General features: G+C 48.2%; 11 protein-coding genes across 11 annotated transcripts; 8 read left to right on the top strand and 3 right to left on the bottom strand.

The window, feature by feature from the left end:
• Positions 1-400: 400 nt before the first annotated feature.
• On the top strand, positions 401-3,081 carry DFJ58DRAFT_652718 (glyoxal oxidase; the record flags this gene model as incomplete). The annotated part of the gene is made up of 12 exons (XM_041381703.1): positions 401-721; positions 777-867; positions 920-981; positions 1,038-1,168; positions 1,277-1,357; positions 1,407-1,437; positions 1,486-1,841; positions 1,898-2,073; positions 2,131-2,310; positions 2,357-2,619; positions 2,672-2,792; positions 2,843-3,081. The coding sequence occupies 12 exons, from the start codon at positions 401-403 to the stop codon at positions 3,079-3,081; spliced, it is 2,052 nt and encodes a 683-aa protein (XP_041249145.1).
• Positions 3,082-3,670: 589 nt separating this feature from the next.
• Positions 3,671-4,840, top strand: DFJ58DRAFT_713819 (kinase-like protein; the record flags this gene model as incomplete). Its single annotated transcript, XM_041383954.1, has 2 exons — positions 3,671-3,719; positions 3,777-4,840. 2 exons carry the CDS (start codon positions 3,671-3,673, stop codon positions 4,838-4,840), a joined length of 1,113 nt encoding a protein of 370 aa, XP_041249144.1.
• A 372-nt stretch (positions 4,841-5,212) lies between these two features.
• DFJ58DRAFT_696930 (ras-induced vulval development antagonist-domain-containing protein) lies at positions 5,213-6,758 on the top strand. The gene is made up of 3 exons (XM_041383493.1): positions 5,213-5,750; positions 5,801-5,872; positions 5,924-6,758. Exons 1-3 carry the CDS (start codon positions 5,269-5,271, stop codon positions 6,747-6,749), a joined length of 1,380 nt encoding a protein of 459 aa, XP_041249143.1. The 5' UTR covers positions 5,213-5,268; the 3' UTR covers positions 6,750-6,758.
• Positions 6,759-7,530, bottom strand: DFJ58DRAFT_910888 (uncharacterized protein). Its single transcript, XM_041395209.1, has 5 exons — positions 7,334-7,530; positions 7,233-7,273; positions 7,146-7,177; positions 6,994-7,092; positions 6,759-6,941 (listed from the first exon to the last, which is right to left on the bottom strand). The coding sequence occupies exons 1-5, from the start codon at positions 7,484-7,486 to the stop codon at positions 6,844-6,846; spliced, it is 423 nt and encodes a 140-aa protein (XP_041249142.1). The 5' UTR covers positions 7,487-7,530; the 3' UTR covers positions 6,759-6,843.
• Positions 7,531-7,642: 112 nt separating this feature from the next.
• Positions 7,643-8,265, top strand: DFJ58DRAFT_763093 (ribosomal protein L39e). The gene is made up of 4 exons (XM_041388587.1): positions 7,643-7,686; positions 7,743-7,801; positions 7,853-7,898; positions 7,948-8,265. The coding sequence occupies exons 1-4, from the start codon at positions 7,684-7,686 to the stop codon at positions 7,993-7,995; spliced, it is 156 nt and encodes a 51-aa protein (XP_041249141.1). The 5' UTR covers positions 7,643-7,683; the 3' UTR covers positions 7,996-8,265.
• Positions 8,266-8,591: 326 nt separating this feature from the next.
• DFJ58DRAFT_722691 (WRB/Get1 family) lies at positions 8,592-9,409 on the top strand (the record flags this gene model as incomplete). Its single annotated transcript, XM_041384917.1, has 5 exons — positions 8,592-8,675; positions 8,730-8,910; positions 8,966-9,148; positions 9,181-9,294; positions 9,351-9,409. 5 exons carry the CDS (start codon positions 8,592-8,594, stop codon positions 9,407-9,409), a joined length of 621 nt encoding a protein of 206 aa, XP_041249140.1.
• A 252-nt stretch (positions 9,410-9,661) lies between these two features.
• DFJ58DRAFT_837230 (malate synthase) lies at positions 9,662-11,557 on the top strand (the record flags this gene model as incomplete). Its single annotated transcript, XM_041392358.1, has 7 exons — positions 9,662-10,010; positions 10,062-10,197; positions 10,254-10,583; positions 10,642-10,743; positions 10,827-11,031; positions 11,086-11,348; positions 11,377-11,557. 7 exons carry the CDS (start codon positions 9,662-9,664, stop codon positions 11,555-11,557), a joined length of 1,566 nt encoding a protein of 521 aa, XP_041249139.1.
• Positions 11,558-11,678: 121 nt separating this feature from the next.
• Positions 11,679-12,597, bottom strand: DFJ58DRAFT_763088 (OsmC/Ohr family). The gene is made up of 4 exons (XM_041388586.1): positions 12,405-12,597; positions 12,175-12,331; positions 11,927-12,111; positions 11,679-11,854 (listed from the first exon to the last, which is right to left on the bottom strand). Exons 1-4 carry the CDS (start codon positions 12,513-12,515, stop codon positions 11,795-11,797), a joined length of 513 nt encoding a protein of 170 aa, XP_041249138.1. The 5' UTR covers positions 12,516-12,597; the 3' UTR covers positions 11,679-11,794.
• A 43-nt stretch (positions 12,598-12,640) lies between these two features.
• Positions 12,641-17,169, bottom strand: DFJ58DRAFT_763084 (CPSF A subunit region-domain-containing protein). Its single transcript, XM_041388585.1, has 13 exons — positions 16,862-17,169; positions 16,413-16,804; positions 16,078-16,365; positions 15,849-16,027; positions 15,436-15,797; positions 14,968-15,380; positions 14,679-14,920; positions 14,417-14,629; positions 14,085-14,253; positions 13,914-14,033; positions 13,654-13,860; positions 13,478-13,603; positions 12,641-13,425 (listed from the first exon to the last, which is right to left on the bottom strand). The coding sequence occupies exons 1-13, from the start codon at positions 17,085-17,087 to the stop codon at positions 12,721-12,723; spliced, it is 3,642 nt and encodes a 1,213-aa protein (XP_041249137.1). The 5' UTR covers positions 17,088-17,169; the 3' UTR covers positions 12,641-12,720.
• Positions 17,170-18,707: 1,538 nt separating this feature from the next.
• On the top strand, positions 18,708-19,991 carry DFJ58DRAFT_763079 (uncharacterized protein). Its single transcript, XM_041388584.1, has 4 exons — positions 18,708-19,111; positions 19,168-19,236; positions 19,396-19,673; positions 19,729-19,991. The coding sequence occupies exons 2-4, from the start codon at positions 19,173-19,175 to the stop codon at positions 19,972-19,974; spliced, it is 588 nt and encodes a 195-aa protein (XP_041249136.1). The 5' UTR covers positions 18,708-19,111; positions 19,168-19,172; the 3' UTR covers positions 19,975-19,991.
• Positions 19,992-20,014: 23 nt separating this feature from the next.
• On the top strand, positions 20,015-20,667 carry DFJ58DRAFT_652576 (uncharacterized protein; the record flags this gene model as incomplete). The annotated part of the gene is made up of 3 exons (XM_041381694.1): positions 20,015-20,191; positions 20,245-20,441; positions 20,511-20,667. Coding segments are annotated over 3 exons (531 nt in total), but the record flags the coding sequence as incomplete, so codon positions are not given.
• Positions 20,668-24,172: the final 3,505 nt, after the last annotated feature.

The raw sequence follows: 24,172 nt of genomic DNA, 5'->3' as shown, positions 1-24,172 counted from the left end.
CTGGATCATTCTATTACGAAGGGTCTGAAACACTACGGGTGACTCGGACTAGAGTTGACTAGTACTAGTAGAGCCAACTCACTTGTCACCCAATCGGTATACCGTAACGGCCTGGAACCCACTGGCAGTTGTATGACAGCCACGGTCTCGAACGGAAACCATATGCATCATGAGGACCCTGGAGGCCTACTAGTAGGGAACGACTACCTTCCTTCGAGAGGTCTGGCTAGGGAGACTACATAAAACATGAGCGATACGCACATCCTTGCCTTGTCACGGTAATTTCCATATCAGTATTGATTCAAGTTGGCGGGGCATGCACGTACTTTACAGGTCTAAATCTGCCACTACTTCAAAGCCGCCAGCAATGAATGGTGTCGTCTCGCAGATGCCGGAGCGCATGTCTGTGATCGCAATTTCCGAGTCCTTCCGCGGCAAGATTTCGGCTTTGGATGCTGATCGATGGTTACTGGAATACTGTTCAGCATATATACATCCGTACAATGTCTGGCGCGTCAAGTCAGCTGTCTTCCTTCTTCCGCCATTCCCGCCATGCCTCTGCCTACTTCTCCCAAGCGGTACAGTATCTGAATTCGCGTTATGCCTTCTCTGCGCTGTCGGATATGTCCTTGCGGCGAGGAACGCACCTGGCCAGCCCAAACAGGCTATGAAGGTTAACGCGTTTGAGCTCGTTGGCAACAGTATTGGCAGTGGCCAACAGGTACGTCAGCCCGCCGGTCGCTACTTCACTTCACTTGACTGATATTCGACCTTAGGTATTCTTGGGCACCGAAGACAAGGTGTATATCATTGACAAAACAGAAAATAACCCGACACAAATCAATGGACACCCTGCATGGGCTGCAGGTTCGTATTATTCCGTGACATTTAGTTCCAGTATGATGATGGTCTCTTCTAGAATGGTCTGCTAGCTCGAAACAAACGCGTCCTATGGATGTTACTACGAACTCTTTCTGCGCGGTGAGCTTATTCTTTCCCCCTATTCATCCGCATAAATATTGACGACAATCGGTTAGGGAGGAAGTGTTTTAGGCAATGGGACGTGGCTCAACGTTGGCGGGAATCAAGCAGTAACTTATGGCGGTGTAGCCACGGGCCAACTCGGCGGACCTCCCTATAATGATCTCGATGGCGGACAATCGTACGAGTCGTTTTTTCCCTTATATATCAGGCTAATGATCCTGCCACGCTGCACCTCAGTATTCGGTACGAAATTTTCCTAACTGATATGGCAGATAATTCTGAGCTGATTTAGGATGCTCAACCCGTGCGATGGCGGTGACTGCAATTGGTTTTTGGTTGCACCCATGACTACAAGGCGTTGGTATCCCACCCTGTGAGTATCTCTGCCAACGTGTCACCCCGCACTAATGTCGCGAATGCAGAGAAACGCTTCAGGACGGAAGCGTCATTATTGTACGTTTTTCACATTTCGATGTACTTTTGATCCACTAACCCCCATAGGCCGGAGGATGCACATATGGAGGCTACGTTAGTGATGCAGGACAAACCAACCCCACATACGAATTCTTTCCCAGTCGTGGTCAGCCAATTGTCTCGCCCATCCTTCAGTCCACGCTCCCAACAAACTTGTACCCTCTTATATGGCTCCTTCCATCTGGCAAACTCTTTGTTCAGTCTGGCTGGAAAACGGTCTTACTTGATATGGACCAAAACAAGGAGACTCCGTTGCAGGACATGCCAGATGCCGTTCGTGTATATCCTGCGAGTGCCGGAAACACGATGTTACCGTTGACCCCAGACAACAACTATACGGCGTCGATCATGTTCTGTGGTGGTAGTAACATTCGTACCGAGCAGTGAGTCCACACTCCATACCGTAAGTCTCTTGGACAAAATTAATACCCGAATGCAGATGGAGCCAAGACTGGGACATCCCTCACTGGCCAGCGTCTTCTTCCTGTGTGCAGATCACCCCCGACCAGTCCCCGAATTACGTTGAAATGGACGCATTGCCGGAGGGTCGAACGATGGGAAACTTGATTCTGCTTCCTGATGGAAGAATCTTGTGTTTGAACGGCGCAAAGACAGGTTAGTGCCAGAAAATTCCCAACAAACTTCTTGTAATGTGCCTTCCTTGACGTTTAGGTACTGCCGGCTACGGAAACAAGTCTTTCAATATTGGCCAGTCATACGCTGACCAGCCACATTTGACGCCGCTCATGTATGATCCAAAGGCACCAGCTACCAAACGCTGGTCTCTTAATGGATTCTCTTCGAGTAGCATTCCACGCATGTATCACTCCACGGCTACCTTGCTTCCAGATGGTGGGGTTAATCTAGTCAGACCAGAGCTTCGCTAATTCATTTATAGGTTCAATCTTCGTGGCAGGTTCGAATCCCAACAGTGACGTGAATACCACCGCCCCCTATCCTACGGAATATCGAATCGAACGCTTCTATCCTTCATATTACAATCAACGTCGGCCAGAACCTCAGGGTCTTCCGAACCAGCTCTCTTACGGCGGCTCCTATTTTAATGTTTCGCTGACACTGGCAGACCTTTTCGGCAACGTGGACAGCATCCAAACGGCGAAAGTTATTGTTATGAGGACCGGTTTCTCTACACATACGATGGTACGACAGACTCAGTTGCTTAAATTTATAATTGATTAATTATCCGCTGCAGAACATGGGCATGCGCTCGGTACAATTACAGAGCTCTTTTACGGGAAGCGGCGATGGAAGCGCAGTTCTTCATGTAAACCAGTTACCTCCCAACCCAGCTATCATGCCTCCTGGCCCCGCACGTGCGTCTTTGAGTCCCCTCCGTGATTTTGGATGACTGAGTTTACTGTAGTGTTATTCGTGGTCGTTAATGGTGTCCCCTCCGTCGGTATTCAGGTCATGTGCGGTTCTGGCAAGATTGAGAAACAGTCGACGATGCCCGTGCAAAACCTTCCAACCTCGAATATTATTTCGACGCAGGCGGGACAAAAGCAGATTTCCGGTACCAGTTTCTTGGTCCATTCTGCCAGAAACTGGTTGGTCTTTATGATGAAATACGTTGGAGCGGTCTCTGCTATCTTGCTTTTTTGAGCCAGCGAAGTTAGTACGCCTCGTGTACTTTTGCATAACACTTTGCATTCTTTTGGACACCTTTACATAACTTTTTAGACGCAGACGCTACATCATAGTATATCCAGTCGTGGACTTCGACCATAGAACGCCGTGTAATTCGTAAAACGCCTCGATGATTCTAGCGTTGCCGGTATTCGGATCGTGCCAAGATAATAAAACTGGTTTGAAATTGCAAGTGCAAGGTACTCGAGTCAACTTTTCCAAGTCCTCATGCAAGCAGTGAAGGTGCCAGTGGCTTGAATAGTTTAGTGTGTAAATAAAGATCGCGGGGAAAGTCATAAGGTCGACTTTAACATGTGGGGTATGGTACTTATACGGGTCCGGCGGAAAGATATGCATTCGGTACCAAAAATAAGGCAATTTGATCTTACGTCTCAGATTACGTTCTCCAGCTCTGCTGTCAAGCACTTAGCGCTGGTCAGTTCACGTTTGTGCCAGCAGTCAACGTTTACAACATCCATTATCACGGGCTCCTACAACTATGGTTGAAACATATCCGTCACATGCTCCACGTCTGCCACAGTCATCTCTTGTGCAATCTACCAAAATGCACGTCAAGAGGGTGACGCTGACATCCAAGAAGAACTGGTGGATGGGTGAGTTGCTACGGTTTACATATATCATTGATTCCTGACTTTTCTGTCGTGATGTAGTCGAGTTAGATCAGGAAGACGAGAAGACAGCACATCCGTCTACCAACTCGTTTTCGTCATCAGAAGAGACCGCAGTAGTACCAGACAATGGCCTTTTCGATCGAAAGATCGAAGAAGAGAAAGAAAAAGAAATGCCATCTCCCAACCCCTCGATACCTGTGTACAATCCACCACGGCACCCAACTTCGATATTTTCCTTCCCTACGCCAACCGCTTACTCTGCGCCACCGAACCCTACCGCGAACCTTGCCCCTGTGGCACAAGGTTCTGCCTCCGAGTTGTTCAAGTGCGTTGTCAAGAAACCCGACGTTGTACAGCTCGAGATCAACGGAGAGATGCAGTCAAATGCATCAGATGTGACAACACAGTTCCTCGCCGAGCTGCGCGTATATACCACGGTGTCACGACATCGCAATATCACCGCGTTTCTAGGCTGCTTGGAGAATGTTGGTATGGTGTTGGAGTACATCGACGGACGAACTCTATATGAGGTCATTCGCCCGAGACCAGCTTTAACCCGAAAAAAGAAGATCGACTTTTACAACCAGCTCCTCGATGGCCTCACGCACCTACATTCATTTAGACTGAGTCATGGAGACCTCTCACTGCTGAATATTCAAGTGACGCATTCCTCTGATACCATCAAGCTTTTTGACTTTGGACGTTCTGTGTCTATGGACTCGGTATTCATCTCGCCATCGGATGAGCCTGTGGATCCTTTCCAGTACATTGCACGGACAGGGTCGGCTGCAGCTGCAGCACCGCAAAAGAAGGTGGAGCAGATACACCCAGGTACGCGGCCATTTGCGGCTCCAGAGGTCCTCCGCGGGGAGTGTCAGGATCCGCTATTGGCCGATGCCTATAGTTTCGGAATGATACTCGTCGCGATTGACCGCGTCGAGGTGGTGGACCTCAAGCCTTGGGAGCAACGGAAAGACGTGGTGCCTGAGAGCCTCTTTGAGGGGTGCGAGATATTTGAGGAGTCCGCGCGTCAATATCTGAGGCGGTGTGACTCAAGGAGGAGGCTTTCAAAGCACGACATGATGATGTTAGTGGATGAATGATGTTTCTATGCACTTTTTGCGGCTCCCGTTTCACCCCCCCTCACTCCAACACGGACGACATCAAGCTCCACGAGCCGATACCCCAGCACAACACCGCAGTTCAATTGCATCTTCGGTGTAATTGCGCATTTTCCGTTCTTCATGGACAATATCCTTCTCAAATTTACATCCTGTACGACTATCTCTAATCTCTGGACACCGCTCAATTCGCACACACCTACCACTGTATGTATCATATTGACTAGTTACGTTCTGATACCGAGTAATGGATTTTCCCTACTATACATGCACTTTCCCTGCGTCGTAACTTTGTACTTCACTCAATATTTAGGACTTCGGCATCTAAATTGATTCCCACGCTTTTCTCCTCAGCCGCGCACCACATCTTCCTTGACTTTCCTTTCTCCGCATCTAAGTAGTCACTAAACATGGCGACCGTACATCCCTCACGCATGGGTTTGGTCCCACAAGACCCAAAAGATACTTATCTCGCTCGCAGACGTGCACGCTCCCCTTCACCACGAGCACGTAGCCCACCGCGACATAGTGAACGAGAAAGAGACAGCGGCAGAAACCGAGCGCGGGACCGCAGTAGAGAACGCGAAAGAGACAAAAGGAGGGATGATAGTAGGCATCAGGACAGGGATGGAGGAGATGACAGAAAAAGAGATGATGATAGACGACAGCGCGACAAGAGCGCTGACCGAGGACGAGATCGTGAGAGGGACCGAAGCAGAGAGCGGCGTCGGGCAAGCCCTGAATACACTGACTACAAGCGCCCTGCTACGCCTCCGCCTGCTGAGGCTCCGTGGCGGAGTCAGGAGAATCTGTACCCTAACCGACAAGGGAGGGATAGACCACCGCATGCTGGTGGGTCGTATGGTGGTGGAGGGAGCGAGTATTTGGAGGGGTACGTTTGCAGTCATCGAATTATTGGATACTTTACTGACTATCATATAGTCGTCGAGCACAAAGAGATGCTTCGGCACTAAGCATTTGGCCTCCTTCTCCCAAGGCTGCAACAAGAACACTGTATGTTTTCATTTTGCTGCTTAACATTCGGTATACTCAAATCACATTCAGTTCACCTTCCCGCGATGCAAAATCTCGCAAATCTAAACGTGATCGGTCACCAACCCCCACTGACTCCTCTGACAGCGAGGATGAGCGCAGGCGGAAGAAACGCAGAGACCGAAAACGTGCGCAGAAAGAGAAAGACAGGGCTGAACGAAGGGAGAGGAAGGAAAAGAAGAGTCGAGCACCTAGCAGGCACCGGAGCTACGACAGTGCGGAAGAAGACCGAGAGAGAAGCAAGACCGAGAGTCATCCTCGCAGCCCAAGTCCTAGCCATACCCCATCGTCCCCTCATGCACCCGAGGAGGACGAATGGGTGGAGAAACCTGCAGCTGCACCATTTGCCTCTTCGTCCTCGGTCGGTCAGAGTCTTGGCTCTATGCCACCGCCAACCACTATCCCGTCGCATTCTGGAGAGGCGATGGACGAGGACTCTGATGAGGATGTCGGACCCCAACCGCTATACAAGGTTATCGCGAAGAAGTTCGATGAACGCGCTTATGGTAGTGCTCTACTTCGCGGTGAAGGTAGCGCCATGGCTGCCTTCTTGCAGGACGACACCGACACACGTATTCCACGTCGTGGTGAAATCGGTCTTACCTCGGACGAAATTGCTCAATTCGAGTCAGTTGGCTATGTAATGAGTGGAAGCCGGCACAAGCGCATGAACGCAGTGCGTATGAGGAAGGAGAACCAGGTCATTAGCGCGGAGGAGAAGAGGGGCATATTGAAGTTGCAGAAAGATGAGAGGCAGAGACGAGAGGCTATACTTAGGGAGGAATTCAGTGAGCTTGTGACGGAGAAGCTCAAGGGGCCGCAAGTGCAGCCAAAGTGAAGGCTATTATGTAGCTCATCCCAAACTTTCACGTACATTTATTAAATTCGCTAGCACAATTAATATTAGTGCATAACCATTGATCAACAATTGTCTACAATTCTGAACGAGAAGCTTTCTGCAAGCTAACAAGCTCGACGTCGAAGACTAAGGCGGAATGTGCAGGGATAACACTGCCAAATCCACGTGAACCTAACGAACCATGGTTGAGCATATACATCATAGATTGCCGGAATAAACCAACCGTAAGCCATGTCGGAAGGAATCGTCAAGGTACGCTTCTCGTTGAGGCACATGCCTTGGAGACCTTCGTCCCATCCCTTTATAACCTGACCCACACCGACTGAATAAATAAAAGATTAGCAAGACACCTTGCATGCAAATTGAATTGCCCACGTTTGATAGGTAATGGTTGGCCTCGGTCGAGGCTAAACAAAGATGATTATAATCAAGTTTCTTCAATCCGCAAAGACTTATACTGACCTAGAATCAAACTTGCTACCGTCGGAGAACAACGTCCCAGTCTGTATTTCATGCCTCATGTGAATTCACACGACATAGACAAGTCACGAACCAAAACTCACGTAGTGCACCTTAATGGCGTCCCCAGTCTTGGCAGTTGCGGGGCAGTCGTCAGGCAAGTAGGTGACTGCGATCTGCAGTTCTTTCGGGGGCTCGGCGGCCAGCGCGCACACCGCCAATGCCAACATGGATAACCAAAATTTGAGGAACTGCATAATAACGTTCACTGAAGGTCGTGTGGGTGCGTATGTATGAGTTCGTCAGAGCCTGTTCGGGTACCGGAAGCGTGGGACGAAGATCGGACAGTGCCGTGCATGCCGCTGAGTCAGCAACTGTACAGTGAGTTCACGTCGATAACCTTATTTTTCATCACATCTCATCACAGCGAGGAACGACCCCGACATCGACAAAAATGGTGAGTTTTGACGTTTGATTACTATGCCATGTATTGACAAGTGAATTCGCTTGAAGCCTTCCCAAAAGTCCTTCAGAACGAAGCGTATCCTCGCCAAGGCCGGCCGTCAGAACAGGTGAGTAGGGTGTATCGATACCTTTACACCCCATTCATAAAACACTTTCAGGCCCATCCCTCAGTGGTTCCGTCTAAAGACGGACACTAAAATCCAAGTATGTACCGAGGATCTTAGGAGCCGAGAGTGTTGCTGATACTTTACAGTATAACGCTAAACGCCGTCACTGGAGGCGCACAAAGCTCAACATCTGAGCAGCCTTCTCTTTCATTCTCGATGTTTATGGCGCTGTGAAGTTGAGGTAGAGACAACACGGAGAGACGCATCACACCAATGCAACGCAGCATGTATCACCCCCTTACTGGCATATTATGGCTATACAACCACCTCCGCATGCAAATATGACCTTTCTTTTTTCCTTGAGTCATGTTTGTCTCCTTGGGACTCTCATCGCCTATAGTGCACTGTTGTAATCAGTTCACAGTTGACAGAACGCAAACGATGATATTGGCGTCCGCTTCTGATGTGATTGTCCCATTCCGACGAGCGCTACTAGCGTTGCATGATTTCGAACAATTGAGTTAATGTCCGTCAAGACAGTAATTATCATTGAGCAAGCCCTTTGACTGTTATGCATGTTATGTTTCAAATCCGCCAATTAGCAAACACGATGATCCGGTGCAAACACCGCGAGCGGCGTATTGCTTGCACCAACGTGTTCGGCTGTATGCAGTGCTGACGTTTCTTCAAAACTTGCTGACCAGCTGAAGGCTAGCGCTCATCACCTGTACTTTCACTGTTCTTCCTCTCTTTCTAGCTATCTAGTGCAAGGCCCGTATTCGTATCTACCATGTCACTCATCTTCACGATTTTCGCTCTGGTCTTTCTGACTGAGCTCATCTCATGGATCGGGAAAACTGTCCTCTTTGAATTCGTCGGTGTTCTTCTTAAAGCTTCATAGCATGAGTTTACAGTTTCTTTCTTCTAGGCATGGGATCTCTACAGCAGACTTTTCATGAATGTCTCATACTCACGACAGCGCCAGCTGCAAGCCGAGCTCCTTACAGCGAAGAAAGAGCTGCTACAAACAAGCGCACAAGATCAATTTGCCAAGTGGGCGAAGCTGAGGAGAGGCGTTGACAAAGGGCTAGCAGACCTTGAGAAACTCAGTACGTGAGCTCTACGACACGTTGACGCCTGCCAATGAACTGACGTGTTTCATAGATGGAGAGCTTGCGTCTAGCAAGACCGGATTCTCACTCAAGTTCAACACACTGATGTGGGTCCTTACGACAGGACTATCATTCTTCGTTGGGTGGTGGTACAGAAAGGCTGCAGTATTCTACCTGCCTCCTGGTTGGCTTGGCCCACTTGGCTGGTGGATGGCCTTCCCTTTCGCACCCAAAGGTCAGCATTCCCACAGTTATTAACATGATCAGTCCGCGAAGGCTTAATGATTGACCCACGCCAAGGTTCTGTGAGCGTCGGAGTGTGGCAAATGGCTTGCCGCAGAGTCATTAAAGTTGGAGAGCGCACGGTAAAAAATATTCTTGGTAAATTCAGTCTACTTATATCTATCACTATTGGATACTTAAGACAACCTGTGCAGCACCTTCGGAACCCGTCGCTGTCCCAGTTGAAATGGAGACCGATTCCAAGAGCTCGTGATAAGGAGTAGTGGCGGATCCCCGTAGGAGGTCCAGGACTGTGGTGATCTGTATGCTTTATATGTCGCGGATTCGACCGTCTGTATTCCGTGTTAAATTTCAGTTTCACGTAATTGCGTGGTTCTTGCAGAAATAAACACATGCTCAGAATGACGTCGGCTCGGAAAGGACCAGCGGTATGTCGGAGTCCCGAGACTAGTACATAACACATCCCGTTCCTTATTTGCCACAACTCCACTCATCTTTCTCAAACATGGTTGCAGGCGTTCAGATTCACACAAAGGTCGATGCTCATAGTCCTCAATCTCACATCCTCACCGATGATGCACTTGCCTTTCTCGCTGCACTCCATAGGACGTTTGAGTCTACCAGACATAGCCTCCTAGTTGCGCGCGATATTGCGCAGCGCAAGTTTGACTCGGGAGTGCCTCTTGATTTTCCTCCTGAAACAGCGCACATCCGTGCTGAGCCCTCATGGCACTGCGCACCCCCTGCACCCGGTCTTGAAGACAGACGCGTCGAGATCACCGGCCCTACTGATCGCAAGATGGTCATCAACGCTCTCAACAGTGGTGCAAAAACCTTTATGGCAGATTTCGAAGGTTCGCATGCCATCCATGATGTTCAGAATTACGCCAACATAACATTTCCAGACTCCAGTGCTCCTACGTTCGCAAACATGATCAATGGCCAAGTCAACCTGCGCGACGCCATAAAGCGTCAGATCGACTTCGAGTCTGGCGGCAAGAAATACAAGCTATCTGAGAAACCAGCAGTGCTCATCGTTCGGTACGTCACACATCCTTTTCTAGCTCCGAATCCGGTTGTTCATTTTTTCGGTCTAGGCCTAGGGGCTGGCACTTGGACGAGACGCGCATCACGGTCGACAACACCCCTGTCTCGGGTTCTCTCTTCGATTTTGGACTTTACTTCTTCCACAATGCCAAGGAACTCATCAAACGCGGCTCAGGCCCCTACTTCTATCTTCCAAAGATGGAGCACTATCTCGAAGCCCGTCTATGGAACGACGTCTTCCTCTTCTCCCAGTCCTATATTAGAATACCCCATAACACAATCAGGGCGACTGTTCTCATCGAGACGCTTCCCGCGGCGTTCCAAATGGAGGAAATTCTCTTCGAGCTCAGAAACCACTCTGCCGGATTGAACTGTGGAAGGTGAGGAGTATCATTCATGTGTCACGGGTCAGTCGCTCATTTCCGCGTGTGTTCTTAGATGGGACTATATTTTCAGCGCCATCAAGAAGCGAAGGGCAGACAGAAGCGCCGTCTTACCAGATAGGAAAGACGTTACTATGACAGTGCCATTTATGGATTCGTATGTGCGCCTTTTAATCCAAACTTGTCACAGGTAATGCCACCTTTCGTCCATGAACGGATAAATATTTATTGTGTTTTTAGGAGGAAAGTTGCTGCTATGGGCGGCATGTCTGCTCAAATCCCTATCAAGGATGACCCTCAAGCCAACGAGGTGGCAATGGAGAAGGTTCGAGCAGACAAGCTCCGCGAGGTCACTGCTGGCCATGATGGCACCTGGATTGCGCACCCCTTGATCAATCAGATTGCTCGCAAAGTATTCGACGAAAATATGCTCGGTCCTAACCAGGTTCGCACGGCGGTGCCGTTTTACCTGTTCCTATTGCTCACGTATCGGTTGTAGTACCACGTCAGACGTGAGGATGTGAAAGTAGCTGCCGCAGACTTGTTGAATTCCAGCGTTCCCGGAAAGATCACGGAGGACGGCATCCGCTCCAATGTCTCCGTGGCTCTGGCATACTGTGGGGCCTGGATCGGCGGTAATGGCTGTATCCCTCTCAACTACCTGATGGAGGACGCGGCTACTGCTGAGATCGCACGTGTGCAGCTCTGGCAGTGGGTGAAATATGGCGCACGTATCGACACTGGCGAGCAGATTACGACGCAGTATGTTGACCGCATCATCGCGGAGCAGGCACCCTGGCATCAAGAAGATCGCCCCGGGCGTCAAGGAAAACCAGTTATCAATTGCCAAGAAGTATCTCATGGAGCAAATCAGGCAACAATGGCCAAGCGAATTTTTGACGAGTGACTTGATGCCATACTTGACGATGGCTGATGGCGTCGAGGACAAGTGGTACAGGAGCTCTTTGTAAAAGCGTGGTGGATGCGCATTCCTGTGTTTTACTGGTTCTGTCAACACCCCTCCCCGACATGTGTACTTGTAGTATCATACGGACTGGTCGATGATCAAGCCACCAATGTGTTATAACTAGCGTGCATTATAATTATCTCCTATTTTGCAGTGACGTTCTCAAGGACCGGAATACGTGCGAACAAGTCAGGCGAAAACTATGAAGAAAGCTCCTCGGGCCACAGATCTAAAAGTGTACCTATGCCTTAGAAACATTCACAACTGCACCATGCATGAGTGCACGACTGTAGGGACAAGCCTGGGAGGAGTACCACAGTCAGCGGATCACAATACATACTCCCACCGCGCATGCCAAGTGGGGAAAACGTACCTCGTGACCAGCCTTGATCAGTTCCTCGTCTTCCACACCCTCAACCTTTATATCCACGGCCAACCCGAACCCCCCAAGCCCCTCCGCCTCTCCAAGATGCACAGTCGTGTGGATCACGGCGTTCCTTGCGGCATCCTTCTTTCCCGTCTTGCCTGCCATCATCTGCAAGGCTCCGAGGAAACACGCTACATCCGTGACGCATATATTCAGTCCAGATCACGCGATTTTAATATAACAAAAATACGTACATGCGTACCCCATGGCGAACAGTTGCTCAGGGTTCGTCCCATCGCCCTTGCCGCCCATTGCTTTGGGCATTGCTAGGTGCAGAGAGAAAGGGGTCTCATCGAATGAGTTGACTTCGCCCTTGCGACCTTGCCCAGCAGCGGTAGCATGGACGGTGTACTATACACAATAATTCACGTTGAAAAGGCGCGTCATTGTCAGAAGGGATGAGCATTCAGTCTGTCAGTAGCACCTTGTGGTTCTTGAGGGTTACGGGGGCGGCCTCCTTGGTTGCGTACGACCGCGTTGCTTGGATTGCCCGCACGCGAGATGTGCTTACGATACGTGCACCAATGTTCAACATACTGCTTTGCTTTGGCTTTTGAAAAAGTTTGGGATGTTGAATGGGGCTGAAGGAAGGATACGGGTGAGAGTTTAGATCATGCGGAGGTATTAATATTTGTCGCCTGCAACGTCATTCCACCAGAGTTCACAAGAAAAAATAGTTCAGTTTGAATACAATACAATGATCAGTACTCAGTCTACAATGACTGCAAACAACACCTAGACTAGAAACCACTAGCAGTCACACGCAACTGCTCTAGCTTTTTGAGCACCTCTCCCACTGTGCGGTCAAGTTCTCCAGCAATCGCACTTTGCTTCGACCCTGGCAACCGAGCATATGTCTCGCACAAATCACCATCAACAACTGCCTTCACTGGTACATAGTAGCCTCTCCAGCTCAAGTGATCCCGACCCACAAGACTGCCCTGCTCCGTACGCATGTGTTGCTCGAGCGTCGAGATAAAATCTACGTCCTCCTTGGATACGAAAGGCACGAGAATTCCAATAGTGCCATGAATGCCAGTGTAAAGCAGCACCTCGCGACCACCAGCAACGAGTGACACTTTGTGTATCGAGGTAACAAGATCGCCAACGTGGAAGTGACACAACATGTTGGTTTTATGTGGGGCACCCATCAATATACCCTTCTCATGGAGGATACCGGCACCTGTGGGATCGTCATCTACTTGTTCAGAAACCTTTGCGTCCAGGCGGTTGATGAATACGTTGCCAAAGCGATCACTAGCTGCGACGGTATTGTAATCCACCATGGTCGCCGCCGCAATCCATCTGGGTTGAGTGTCATCTGCGAAGATGAGTAGTCGATTCTCTGGCGCCTTGTATACTGCGAAATGGATCGATTCCTGCATGTCGCCGACAATTATGCGGGAACCTTGGGTGTTGAGGCTAACGATGGCAGTAGAAAATGTCTGAAATGTGAATGTGAGCAAAGTGAACTGACATAATGTTGTGTATGCTTACTTTGTTCTCCGCTTTCCGTAAAAGCTTCTTCTTACCCATCTCATATATCCGAAGAGCCTTTCCAACGCCAGCAACCAGACGTCCTTGGAATCCCATGACAGCAAGGGGGATATCGTCCGTCTCTGTCTGAATAAGGATGTCAGTAAAATGAAGTATTCATCAAGATATTACTTCACCTTGTGAAGGAGCTCCAATCCCACGCCATCCTCGGTGAAACGATACGTTCGCAAGAAACCACTGGTACATGACCGCGGAGACAATAAAGTATCCTGAGCGGTGCCTACGACAAGATGTAACTCATTGTTTCGTGCAGAAAATGATACGAATGCAAGGCTGAAGGCAGCCTCGTTGTTGTCTAGTGTGATAGTCGAAATGGTCCTGCCCTGCAAAACCTAGATGTGAGCTCATGCATCAGCTAGTTATAATTCGGCCTTACCTCAACAGGATCGATGATGCGGATTGCGGACGCCCAGATCCCTGCTGCCGCTTTCGGCCGTCCAAAGATTTCAGGAGGTAGATCAAGCATTTCTTGATCAATATACTGTCCTGCTTGCGTCTGCGACAACGATAAGTCTGCGATAGTCGCAACATAAAGAACAAAACTCACCATCGCTTGTAACCGTTTGTTAGCGGCCTCATCGCCCAAAACACGATGGTCGCCCTCAATAAGATAGAAGTGGCGATTTTTGGGGTGAGATATAAACTTCCTAGGGGTCAAGGATAACGGAATCGAGTCTTGCTTCAATTTCATCCCCAGTTTTGGTATCTGGAAAATGCTGCAAAGGAAACAGTAGTCAGTGTTAATTCGATAAACAACGGAATAAGGAAGTCTCAGTAGGAACAATTGGTATTCAAAAATATTCGGCATGTCCTTCTTAGAGGTTCATCCGGTATCTCTATTCTCATCTTCTACAGGACGTGATGGACGGGATCACTCACCGAAGAACACTACCAGCTATACCAATGAGGCCCTCAGGACTGAGCTCAGCGGAGAAACTCCATGCGTAGTCCAAGTTATCGAAAATCAAGGGCGTGAAATGCATGAGATTTTGATGTGTGTAATTCAACCAGGATCTGGATGAGAGCGCTAGGATGGCTGGATTGCCTTGGATTTGAACACGAACCAATCTAACCGGTCGGTTCCCGAGGAACCTGATCGCAAACAATTAGCCGTGATTCTCCAATGAGCGAAACAACTCACCGAGTCCGAGTATCAGTTAGTTGCCCATTAATAGGATCAAGCACTGTTCGTAGGAGAACGCCATTTTGGAGACCAATGTTTACAAACATGGTGGGTTGGGTCTTGTTGATACTCGCATCCAGCATGTCAGCAATGCAAATGGTTGCTGGTGGTGCTGTCAACGCTTGCAAACTGATCGTTTCCAGAGTGCTCTCTGGGTCAAGAGACACTATTCGAACGGTCTGGTCCTCGCATCCGACAGCCTAGCAATATGTGAGCATATGATAGAACTCCAAGAACGATGGCTTACCAGATAGGGCGTTCTTTGGCGTCCGTCAGGTACCTCGGCTATGCTTAGAGCTGTAATAGTCGAACCCATAGCCTTCCTATCTTGATATTCGTTCAACTGGCCATCAAGATCAAGTTCGAAGTAAACAAGTTCAGCAGAACTCAGAGCAACAACCACTTGACGTTTGTTTGTTGTAGCGGTGACAATAGTCTTTCCTTGTGGGGCTGACCACTGATTGACGCGGTGGTCCGCAAGTATATGACGAATGCCATGCGGATGCACCTGCAGGAGGGCGTCAGCACCAATTTGCTGGACAGCAAGAGTGGGCGCTGATGACAGGATACCGGTGTCCTGCACTTCTTCAATTGTTTCTCCAATGGAAAGGACAAGAGTTCCATTGACGAACGAGAGAATAATGTAGGTATCAAACTCGTCTGCAAGTACGCATCAACGGAAGTTCTTCAGAACACCTATGAAACAAAGACTTGCCGTCCTCGCGCCGCTTGGTCGTCCAAACGGCATTGGGAATACCAGGCAACTCTGAGCTAACGGATTCTTCAACGTCAAGACCGTGGCGAAGTGTTCTGAAAGAACTCCTTGTTCCACGTCCACACGCGGTGAAAATCTGAGGCGTATCTGAGTTTGGTAATAGGTTCATCACCTTGGAATCTATTATCGGGTCCAGGGACTCCACTTCGTCTGCGAGTGCGAGATTATCCAGCGGTCGTGGCCGGAAGTGCGCATGAGGTAAAGCAATGGTGGGATTTGCCATTCCGGTACCCGGATACGACGTTGAGCTAAACTCCGGTTCATTGTCATCGTCGCCCAATTTCTGGAACTGGTACAAATAGCTGAAATTAATGTCAGAGACTTCTTGCGAGACGTTAAATTGAGAGGCTCACTGATTCCCAAACTCGGATGCAACAAAAAGGAAACCAGATTTAAGAATACAAAGACTGGACGCCACAGGTACAGTGTCAAAATACTTGATTTTTAATGCTTTAACTTCGTCCTCTTCATGGTCAATTGTGACCTTGAAGAGGTCACCATCCTCGCTTTGAAGGAGGAAGAAGAAAGCACCCTACGACAAAATATGAATCAAGATATAGTGACAAGCTGCAAAAGACCAACCTTCATTTTGTGCATGACGGCTGTAACGATGATGATGCCTCGCTGACGATCTTCGAGAGGATGTTGTCTTCGTGGGATAGGGACACGATGCTGTCGTCGGTCCATGTGTCGGTAGATAATATGGTCTTCACAGCAAACCAGAACACCAGAAGGTCCATCGAAACGGTCTGTGGATGCAACTTGGCCACCGGGGACTTGAACCAATAAATTTGCGCGTGGATCTGTAGCCTCGCTCCATTTTCGAACGACATGGTTAAGGCCCAAATCAAGTTCATAGTATGTCAGCATCTGAGAACTCATTCAGTTATCATATACTAAAAAATCACTGAACGCACCTTCTCCGCATTGTTGAACGCTTCCCCTGTAGGATCTTGATCAGATTCAGAGTAGTCGACTTCGAGAGCAGCAAATAATGGGTTCTCAAAGCCCACATCAAGGCCGACGATATGGTGAATGATTGCATTGTTTTTATGCGCTTCGAGAGGCGACGAAATCGTAAGATTGGCTGCAGCATCTCGGTTCAAGATGTACACAAGTTTGGCCTTCTCTACTGATGAGATCATTACGCTACGTCCCTTGGGATCTGTCGCGAGGTATTGTCCAGGCACAATGCGTCGCGCTCCAGACTTGCCAAAGGTTTCTTGATGCAGCTTCACGAAACTGCTCGATTTCGGGTCATAGTCGAGAATGATGATACGGCCAGAATCCGAGCCTACGATTGCGTAGTCTGAGAATAGAGTATGAATAAGATGGAAATAAAAGATGATACGTACGAGGGGCTCACCCTTGGTACTGCCTGTCAAACGAAAAGCCGCTAGAGAGCGAATAGAGCCAAATACATCAGAGGCAATGACTGTTGATAGTTTGCCGGTCTGAACATCGGGGCGTAAGAGTTCAAGTCGAGTGCCACGGGAGATGATGATTTCCTGAGTGCGGGCGCCAGAAAAATTGCCAACGATAGCTTGCGTAGCTGCCGTCGGGGGCTGAAGCGTTAAGTTGTATAGATGCATCCCCCGAGGTTGATATGGTCAAAGCCAACGACGTTCGCGAGCTCACGACGAACTAGATGAACCAAGACCTGCTAAAACCGCACGCAAACTGTTGACAATATTTTTCGGAATTTGGTTTGTGGCTGAACAGCACTTGAGCTGACATAATTGTCTGATTTTGGCAACTCCTGTTGTTCGCGCGCATGCACATTCAGCTATTAGTATTTTGAACGATAGATCTAAAACCCTCCAGGCTCTTGCGGAGACAATAGGAGCGGGAAGGACGAGGAGTCTAGAAGGACAAGTATATCTCAGTCTCTTGGAAGAACTCATATTAATGTTTGATCTACCTAGAAGGACAAGTATCTACTTAGACATTACTGTAGAGATACGCACCTAACTTCGTCACACCGTCACAGGCCCAACGAATCGAAGCTATTTCGAGTGACTGTCACACAAATTCAAGGTCGTCGAAGTTAATTTGTGACATATTGTCAAAATACAAAAAAAATGTGTAGAACACTATCAATGTTGCCAAAAATCGTTGTAACGAGTATTTGCAGTGCGTCTGTGTTTTCCACGACCACTCTCAATGTCATCAGTGCCATGATTGTCCAGGATTGTTTCAGAGTTCACCATCCAAGAGCTGAACTGATGCCTTACCGAACATTGGAGGATCCATGTGGATATGACATTGTATACACATATAGAGAAGCCTGACAGATGGGTAGATACAAAGTGCCCCGTGGTGAGTGCAAACCTGAGGATCACTGTTTGCATTGACCAATCGAGAGCCTGTTGCTGCAGGCACTGACAGCGGCTGGTAGTGGTGCTTCGAAGCTATTTGTCAGATGTCACAGGTCACACCCGCCTTCGAAGTATCGAAGCTAATGTTCAGTTGGTCACACCCAAATTATGTCGAAGTTAGGTGCGTATCTCTACAGTAGACAATGTATCATGTAGGTAGTGTTATGGACTTACATCTCAGTCTCTTGGAAGAACTGAGATGTTTGGGCGCTGCAACAGGCGCTTTTAACATATGTAGCTTGACTACAGTTAGAAATGAATAAGAAACATAAAATAAAGTAGCATGCATGCTGATGTCATATGTCGCTCGCCTTTATCCTTTTTGGCTTGTGCTCATGCCTCTCATTCTCCCCCTGTCCCTATCTTGGATCTGTCGGTCTTCCTCATCTCAGATCTCTCGGATTCCAACACTCTCCCTCGAGCACAAGCCAGGCTCATCAGAGCTCTCAACTTCTGCAGGCAGGCACCAGTCCATGTTAGTGCTGCCGAAGTCCGGTTCAGGTCAGGTTCATTGACCTATATCTGCGAACCTCGAACTCGACCGCTGGTCAGGTTCAGGCAGTGAGGGTGAACCTTGGACCGAACTCCTATGAATGCGTTCACAAAGGTTCGGTTCCAGTTCAGAACAGGTTCAAACCATTGAACCCTACATTTCAATTTGCAAAAATTTACAAGGTACAAGAAAGATTACATTATGTCAGAAATTTCCTAAAGTGGTTGCAATGACGTGATGTTGACATGCTGTTTGCATGCCATTGAAATCAATTGAAATGCCTCCTGAAATGATAAGGTAATCTAATGGCTGAGTTTCAATATATTGTAAGTCCTTTGTAACGTGCTTGGGCACATAGATCATCACTTGTTATCAGCGCCTGCAGCACACTCTTCGCGTTCTTGCGCATTCCTTGCTCTATACGCCCACCTCAACTATCTTTGTATACAGCTGTACAATACTGTCAACTACATGGGTCCAGAGTGCTCAAAGCACTGTAACTTATGTGACCAGGATATCAAGCCATGAGGATGGACCACCCACCAAAAATCTTGTGAGACGAAGGCAGCCAAAAGACAACAGGATCAGGTGATTGTAGATGCGATTTGGAAGGAGAAAGGTGCGTCTGTTATATCTTTGCCTTGATGTATTGTTGAAGCTGATGTTTAATTGTATCAAAATACAGTGTTGGATTCATCATCGAGACTCGACAAACCTCAATCAGCCATTCGTATCCCTGTATCAGGTATGTAGTAGCATTTTATTTTTGTTTTGCTATCTGCGGCACTCACAAACTCACAGTTGAAATGCAAAATCATGCGGAATTCCTCGATGTGGACTTCGGTCATGATGATCCAGTGATTGGTCCAGGTGAGTCGTCGACACTTAATTGTTTTCGTTGATCTCACTAACACTTGGGCCGTGTACCCTATTCAATACAGGCCCTTCTGCACTCAATGAACCAGAAGTCGAGGCCACAGTCCCCACCTTCAATCAAGATGACATCAAGATTGAGTATCATCCGAGTAGCAGGCATTGAGGCCAAGGTATACAGCTTTGATAACTTTGAGCGTCGTGCTGCAGACTTCCTGGTCCCTCCACCTGATGGCCAACCTTGGAGTCCATTCAAATCTTGGCTCAAGTTTGAAATTGCCGAGATCATGCTCGAGGTTGGGTTCAACAATCAACAAACCGATCGTCTTATCAAGCTATGTCACCACTGTGCTGTGGGGAAGGAGAAACTTACACTCAAAAACCACAAGGATATCCACAACGTGTGGGAGGCTGCCTCGCATCGCATTACAAAGGTAGTAGTATATCCTTTCTCTAGTTCAAATGAGTCTGACATAGCATGAAGTATAGTTTATGAAGGAAGTGATCTCAGTCCCATTCACTGGAGATGAGGAACTGCGGGAGTATGATGTGCATTACCGAGACCTTTGGGAGCTGGCTGCCGATATGCTTCGCAATCCCCGGCTCTTTCCTCACTTCACGTTTGATGCACACTGCCTCTTGAAGTTTGATGGTAACACATTTGTTTCTTTTGTTGATGAGCCTTTCACTGCGCGAGATATCTGGGATGTACAAGTATGTGATAATACTTTGTAGTTTTTCATGTGCCTTATGTCATTATATTACTTTGTAGTTGCAACTCCCACTGGGTGTGAAGCCGCTGGCATATATACTGTACGCGGATAAGATGAAACTCTCCTCCTTCAGTACAGCAAAAGGTTATCCAGTCTACGCTCGTCTAGCAAACTTACCGACTGCAATTCGAAATGGGTGCGGTGAAGGTGGCGGGTATGTTGTTGGATGGTTACCAATAGTGCAGTTTCCTTTAGTGACTTGCTGTTAGTGCTGCTGATGCAGTTTACATAGGTTAAGGACAAAAAATTACACTCTGGAAAGCCCAGCTGGGTAGATTTCAAAAATACTGTCTGGCACAAGTCATTTGCCAGGATTATCTCTTTGTTAGCCTTGAAATCACAAACAGGGCAGTGGTTCGAATGCCTAGATGGTGTCAAGTGCTGGTTTTTTCTCTGTATCCTCATTCTATCAGCTGATTTTGAAGAACAGTGAGTGTTGATTTCATCGTTGGGGTCTGAATTATTTTGTTCCTAATTACTTAATGGTATCATTACAAGATCTGTCATGTCACTTACTCAAGGGATAATGAGTCTTTGGCCATGCCCCATTTGTCTAGTCCCTCGAGATGACCTGTGGGATACTTCAAAATCATATCGTCGGCGAACATCGAAAGACTCGCAAGCAGTTATAAATGCTGCGCGTATCAAGATATGACCTTTATATGTACTTAACCTTTTTCTTTTACATACACAATCACTCCTCCTACCATGCGTCATACACGTTCCCCATTGATTCTCCGTCTCAATCAAACATATTAATTCCTCTCCTCATCGAATAATCTCCCTCAGTCTTTCAATCCAAGACTGAGGTGAGCTTTCTTATTAACAACGCTACTCTACCTTTTACTAACTACTACTCTACTAAGTCCGTTCCTGTCCTTAGGTATGATCCATAGTTAATCTGAGTCTTTCGATCCGAGACTGAGTCCGTTCCCGTCCTTAGTCCAAGTCTCGTCACCTATCAATAGGTTATGAGCCCTGGCTCAGACCAGGCCTTACATTTGTTTCTCGCTTCCACTCGCCTTATCTGAGCCTCTCCGACTTTTCCTGAACTGGAACAAGGTCGCCCTCTATCCCCGCTTGACCCGCGGATCTTATCCATCCCATTACCTCCGTCACCACCGTTGACGCCCACTCTTTCCTCTCGTTCCACCTTCAAACTGCCCATTCCGTCTTCTCAATTGTCGCCATCGCCGACGCTCTTTTCGTCATCATCCAAGATGTCTTCCAATATTCGAATTCCTTCTTCGTTTCCCCATTCTCCGCTTGATGCAAATGGATCCAACTATTCGTCATGGGTCACATCTATGGACCTCTGGTTATCCTTATTCAACCTCTGGCATCTTCTCATTGATGACGAAACGGAACTGCAGCTGCCAATCAAACTCTCTACTGAATCCGATGCGATTTTCACGCAACGACTTGCCACGCATATAGCAAGTGCGGATGTCGTGTCCTTTTGTGAACGACAGAGTGTTACCAAAGGATTGCTCAAGATGGCTGTGCACTCCAGCGACTTAATCCATTTCACGGGTGTTTCAGAACCTGCACTTGTTTGGAAGGTGCTCGAAAATAAGTACCAGGCCACCATCGGTATCCGTTTCACACGTCTTATGACTCGCGTTTTTGACCTCCCGAAAGCTTCAGACAGTGATTCACTCACACTTTCAATCAAGGAAATTACAGATATTAAGGCCCAGTTCAAAGCTATTGAATCAATGGAATGGAATTGCAACGAATACACTCTTGTACAAGTGTTGCTCCATGCATTACCAGACTTCTACGCCCCACTCTCACAACTTATTCTTCATAGCGCTGACGCCAATGCCGGAAAGCTAACGCTGGAAGGCGTAATTAGCCAGATTAGGAACTCAGAACAGTACTATGCGAGCTTTGGCTCCACAAACCCGCATGCACACCATACAGCCATGGCCGCTAGGGTGGTGAAAGCAGGTAAACCTACCGAACGTGCCAAGCCGGAGGATTTTGATGCTTCCAAGGGAGATAAATGGGAGTTGTCATGGCGTTCGACATGCGGATCTTGCAAGTGCACGGGCCACATCTGGCACAACTGCTGTGCTCGCCTAGCAAAATCGGACTCACCCAATACGTCAGCGTGCATTCCTCCCTCACCCTCACAAGGCACTAACGTGTCGGTTCTCACATCAGGACAACCTGACAGTGTTCCGTTTTTCCTTCGTCTTTCTACACACTCTTCCAGTTTTTCTAATACAAGCATTATTTCCTTTCAATTCCACGTAGACTCTGCCGCCACCACACATATGGAATCCAAGCACTCCCTCTTCACTCGTTATAAAACTTATAACCCTCCCTTAATCGTGAAACTTGCCAATGACGATACTGTTCTTGCCCCAGGTTGGGGGTTCATCACGCTAGCGTTCGACAATAACGGACGACATGAGTCCATCGAACTCCCCTTCCTCCATGTACCAGACCTACGGTGCACACTAATATCTGTGTCTGCTCTAGCGTCGGAAGGAATTTTCTTCGAAACAGATACTGAAGGAGGACAGATGCACCGTGCCGATAGAGCTGTGATTGCACGTGTGGAATGCTCTGCTGGTCTGTACTGCCTCCGAGCCAAGCACACCCATACGGCCTTTGCCATCAGGTCTGCTTCGACTATGCCTTTACCACTAGCTGTATGGCATGTGCGCATGGGCCATGCCGCAAACTCCACCTTGCACAAGGCTGAGAAGGTTGTAGTAGGACTGTCCCTTGACCTATTAGACAAGTCCGCAGGACCTGGCGACCATATTGACTGTCCGTCGTGCCTAATGGGCAAACAAAAACGATTGCCATTCCTGTCTCATGCTCAGCACTGTGCAACACACATCGCAGAACTCGTTCACACCAATGTTTGGGGACCCGTCAACACTGCAACCCTATCCGGCGAAACATATTTTGTTGCCTTCATGGACGACTTTTCACGTTTCTCAACTGTTTATCTCATTAAGCACAAGAGTGAGGTATATTCTCATCTTCTGCGATATATTGCCTGGATTGAGAACCAGTCGGGACAACGGGTCAAACGTCTCCATAGTGATAACGGTGGTGAATATGTCTCTCACGCTACCATTGAGTTCCTGTGCAGTAAGGGAATTGAACATGAACTTACGATGCCGTACACAGCAGAACAGAATGGGGTTGCAGAACGCGGACACCAGACAATTGCTACTCGAGCATTAAGTGCCCACCACCAGAGTGGCTTCCCTCGTTCGTTCTGGGGTCACGCTATCCTCAACTCAGCTTACATCAAGAATTTCCTTCCGTCATCAGCCACTGACAACAGGACGCCATTTGAACTCTTTTATGGTGAACTACCGAATGTCTCGCACTTACGTCTGTTTGGCTCCCTCGCATATGCTCACATCCCAGACGACAATCGCCACAAATATGATTTTGTTTCAAGGCGGTGCTTCTTATTAGGACACATCAAGGACGCAGGATATCTTTTATGGGATCCGGCGACACGACAAACGGTACGCTCCCGGAATGTCCTTTTTGATGAAAACTTCTTCTACGGCACACCCAATTCAGTTGTCTCACCCCTCGTTGAATTGTACAATAAGCGCACCCTAATGCAGCGTTCCACTCCTGCATTGCCACATCCTTTGCTGATATCAGATGACGGCTTCAAAATCACACGACCGGGACCTGGAGAAGATGGCTCCGAAATCACGCTACCAGGACCAAGTACCGTTTCAGTGGGAGTACTTCCGTTTTCTGCTCCTCTCATCCCTGAACCACCACAGCCATTCCTGCAGTCAAACGACAACATTTTGCCCGTCCCTACTGAAGTTCCGGTAGAAACGGTACCATCTCCTGAGCCACGACGTTCAACACGCCAACGCATCGATGCACGACCAGCAGTTCCAAAATCTGTTGCCATTCCAACCAAAAACGTCCCAGTACAGCGGCGTTGGACCTACGTCCCGGTCACTGTTGAGGAGGAAATTGATGAAGAACAAGATTGTGGTACTAGTGCAACCCCCGACGTCACCATTGAACACTCTGCAAAACACATATCCTTGACAGACAGCAATAAGATTGATGGACGGAAGCTCCCTCCAAAAACGATAGCTGCGGCTCGCTCGTCAACGGATTCGGGTCATTGGGAAAGTGCAATGAATGAAGAG

Source organism: Suillus subalutaceus (assembly GCF_016647625.1).
Source record: "Suillus subalutaceus strain FC151 chromosome Unknown DFJ58scaffold_9, whole genome shotgun sequence".
NCBI classification, from domain to species: Eukaryota; Fungi; Basidiomycota; class Agaricomycetes; order Boletales; family Suillaceae; genus Suillus; species Suillus subalutaceus.
Note: the sequence above shows the minus strand (reverse complement) of the source record. Positions and strands in the feature narration are given on the sequence as shown.

Coding starts and splice junctions, on each gene's coding strand:
- DFJ58DRAFT_763079 (XM_041388584.1), top strand. CDS start 19,173: ATGCAAAATCATGCGGAATTCCTCGATGTGGACTTCGGTCATGATGAT. Junction 19,237..19,395: donor TGATCCAGTGATTGGTCCAG/GTGAGTCGTCGA, acceptor TCATCCGAGTAG/CAGGCATTGAGGCCAAGGTA. Junction 19,674..19,728: donor CCTCGCATCGCATTACAAAG/GTAGTAGTATAT, acceptor CATGAAGTATAG/TTTATGAAGGAAGTGATCTC.
- DFJ58DRAFT_696930 (XM_041383493.1), top strand. CDS start 5,269: ATGGCGACCGTACATCCCTCACGCATGGGTTTGGTCCCACAAGACCCA. Junction 5,751..5,800: donor GGGAGCGAGTATTTGGAGGG/GTACGTTTGCAG, acceptor ACTATCATATAG/TCGTCGAGCACAAAGAGATG. Junction 5,873..5,923: donor AAGGCTGCAACAAGAACACT/GTATGTTTTCAT, acceptor AATCACATTCAG/TTCACCTTCCCGCGATGCAA.
- DFJ58DRAFT_763084 (XM_041388585.1), bottom strand. CDS start 17,087: ATGCATCTATACAACTTAACGCTTCAGCCCCCGACGGCAGCTACGCAA. Junction 16,366..16,412: donor CGTTCAACAATGCGGAGAAG/GTGCGTTCAGTG, acceptor ATGAGTTCTCAG/ATGCTGACATACTATGAACT. Junction 13,426..13,477: donor TACGGAAAGCGGAGAACAAA/GTAAGCATACAC, acceptor TTCACATTTCAG/ACATTTTCTACTGCCATCGT.
- DFJ58DRAFT_763088 (XM_041388586.1), bottom strand. CDS start 12,515: ATGTTGAACATTGGTGCACGTATCGTAAGCACATCTCGCGTGCGGGCA. Junction 12,332..12,404: donor TAACCCTCAAGAACCACAAG/GTGCTACTGACA, acceptor TATTGTGTATAG/TACACCGTCCATGCTACCGC. Junction 11,855..11,926: donor TGATCAAGGCTGGTCACGAG/GTACGTTTTCCC, acceptor TACTCCTCCCAG/GCTTGTCCCTACAGTCGTGC.
- DFJ58DRAFT_763093 (XM_041388587.1), top strand. Junction 7,802..7,852: donor AAGGCCGGCCGTCAGAACAG/GTGAGTAGGGTG, acceptor AAACACTTTCAG/GCCCATCCCTCAGTGGTTCC. Junction 7,899..7,947: donor AGACGGACACTAAAATCCAA/GTATGTACCGAG, acceptor GATACTTTACAG/TATAACGCTAAACGCCGTCA.
- DFJ58DRAFT_910888 (XM_041395209.1), bottom strand. CDS start 7,486: ATGCAGTTCCTCAAATTTTGGTTATCCATGTTGGCATTGGCGGTGTGC. Junction 7,178..7,232: donor GGTAGCAAGTTTGATTCTAG/GTCAGTATAAGT, acceptor ATCTTTGTTTAG/CCTCGACCGAGGCCAACCAT. Junction 6,942..6,993: donor TCCTTCCGACATGGCTTACG/GTTGGTTTATTC, acceptor ATGGTTCGTTAG/GTTCACGTGGATTTGGCAGT.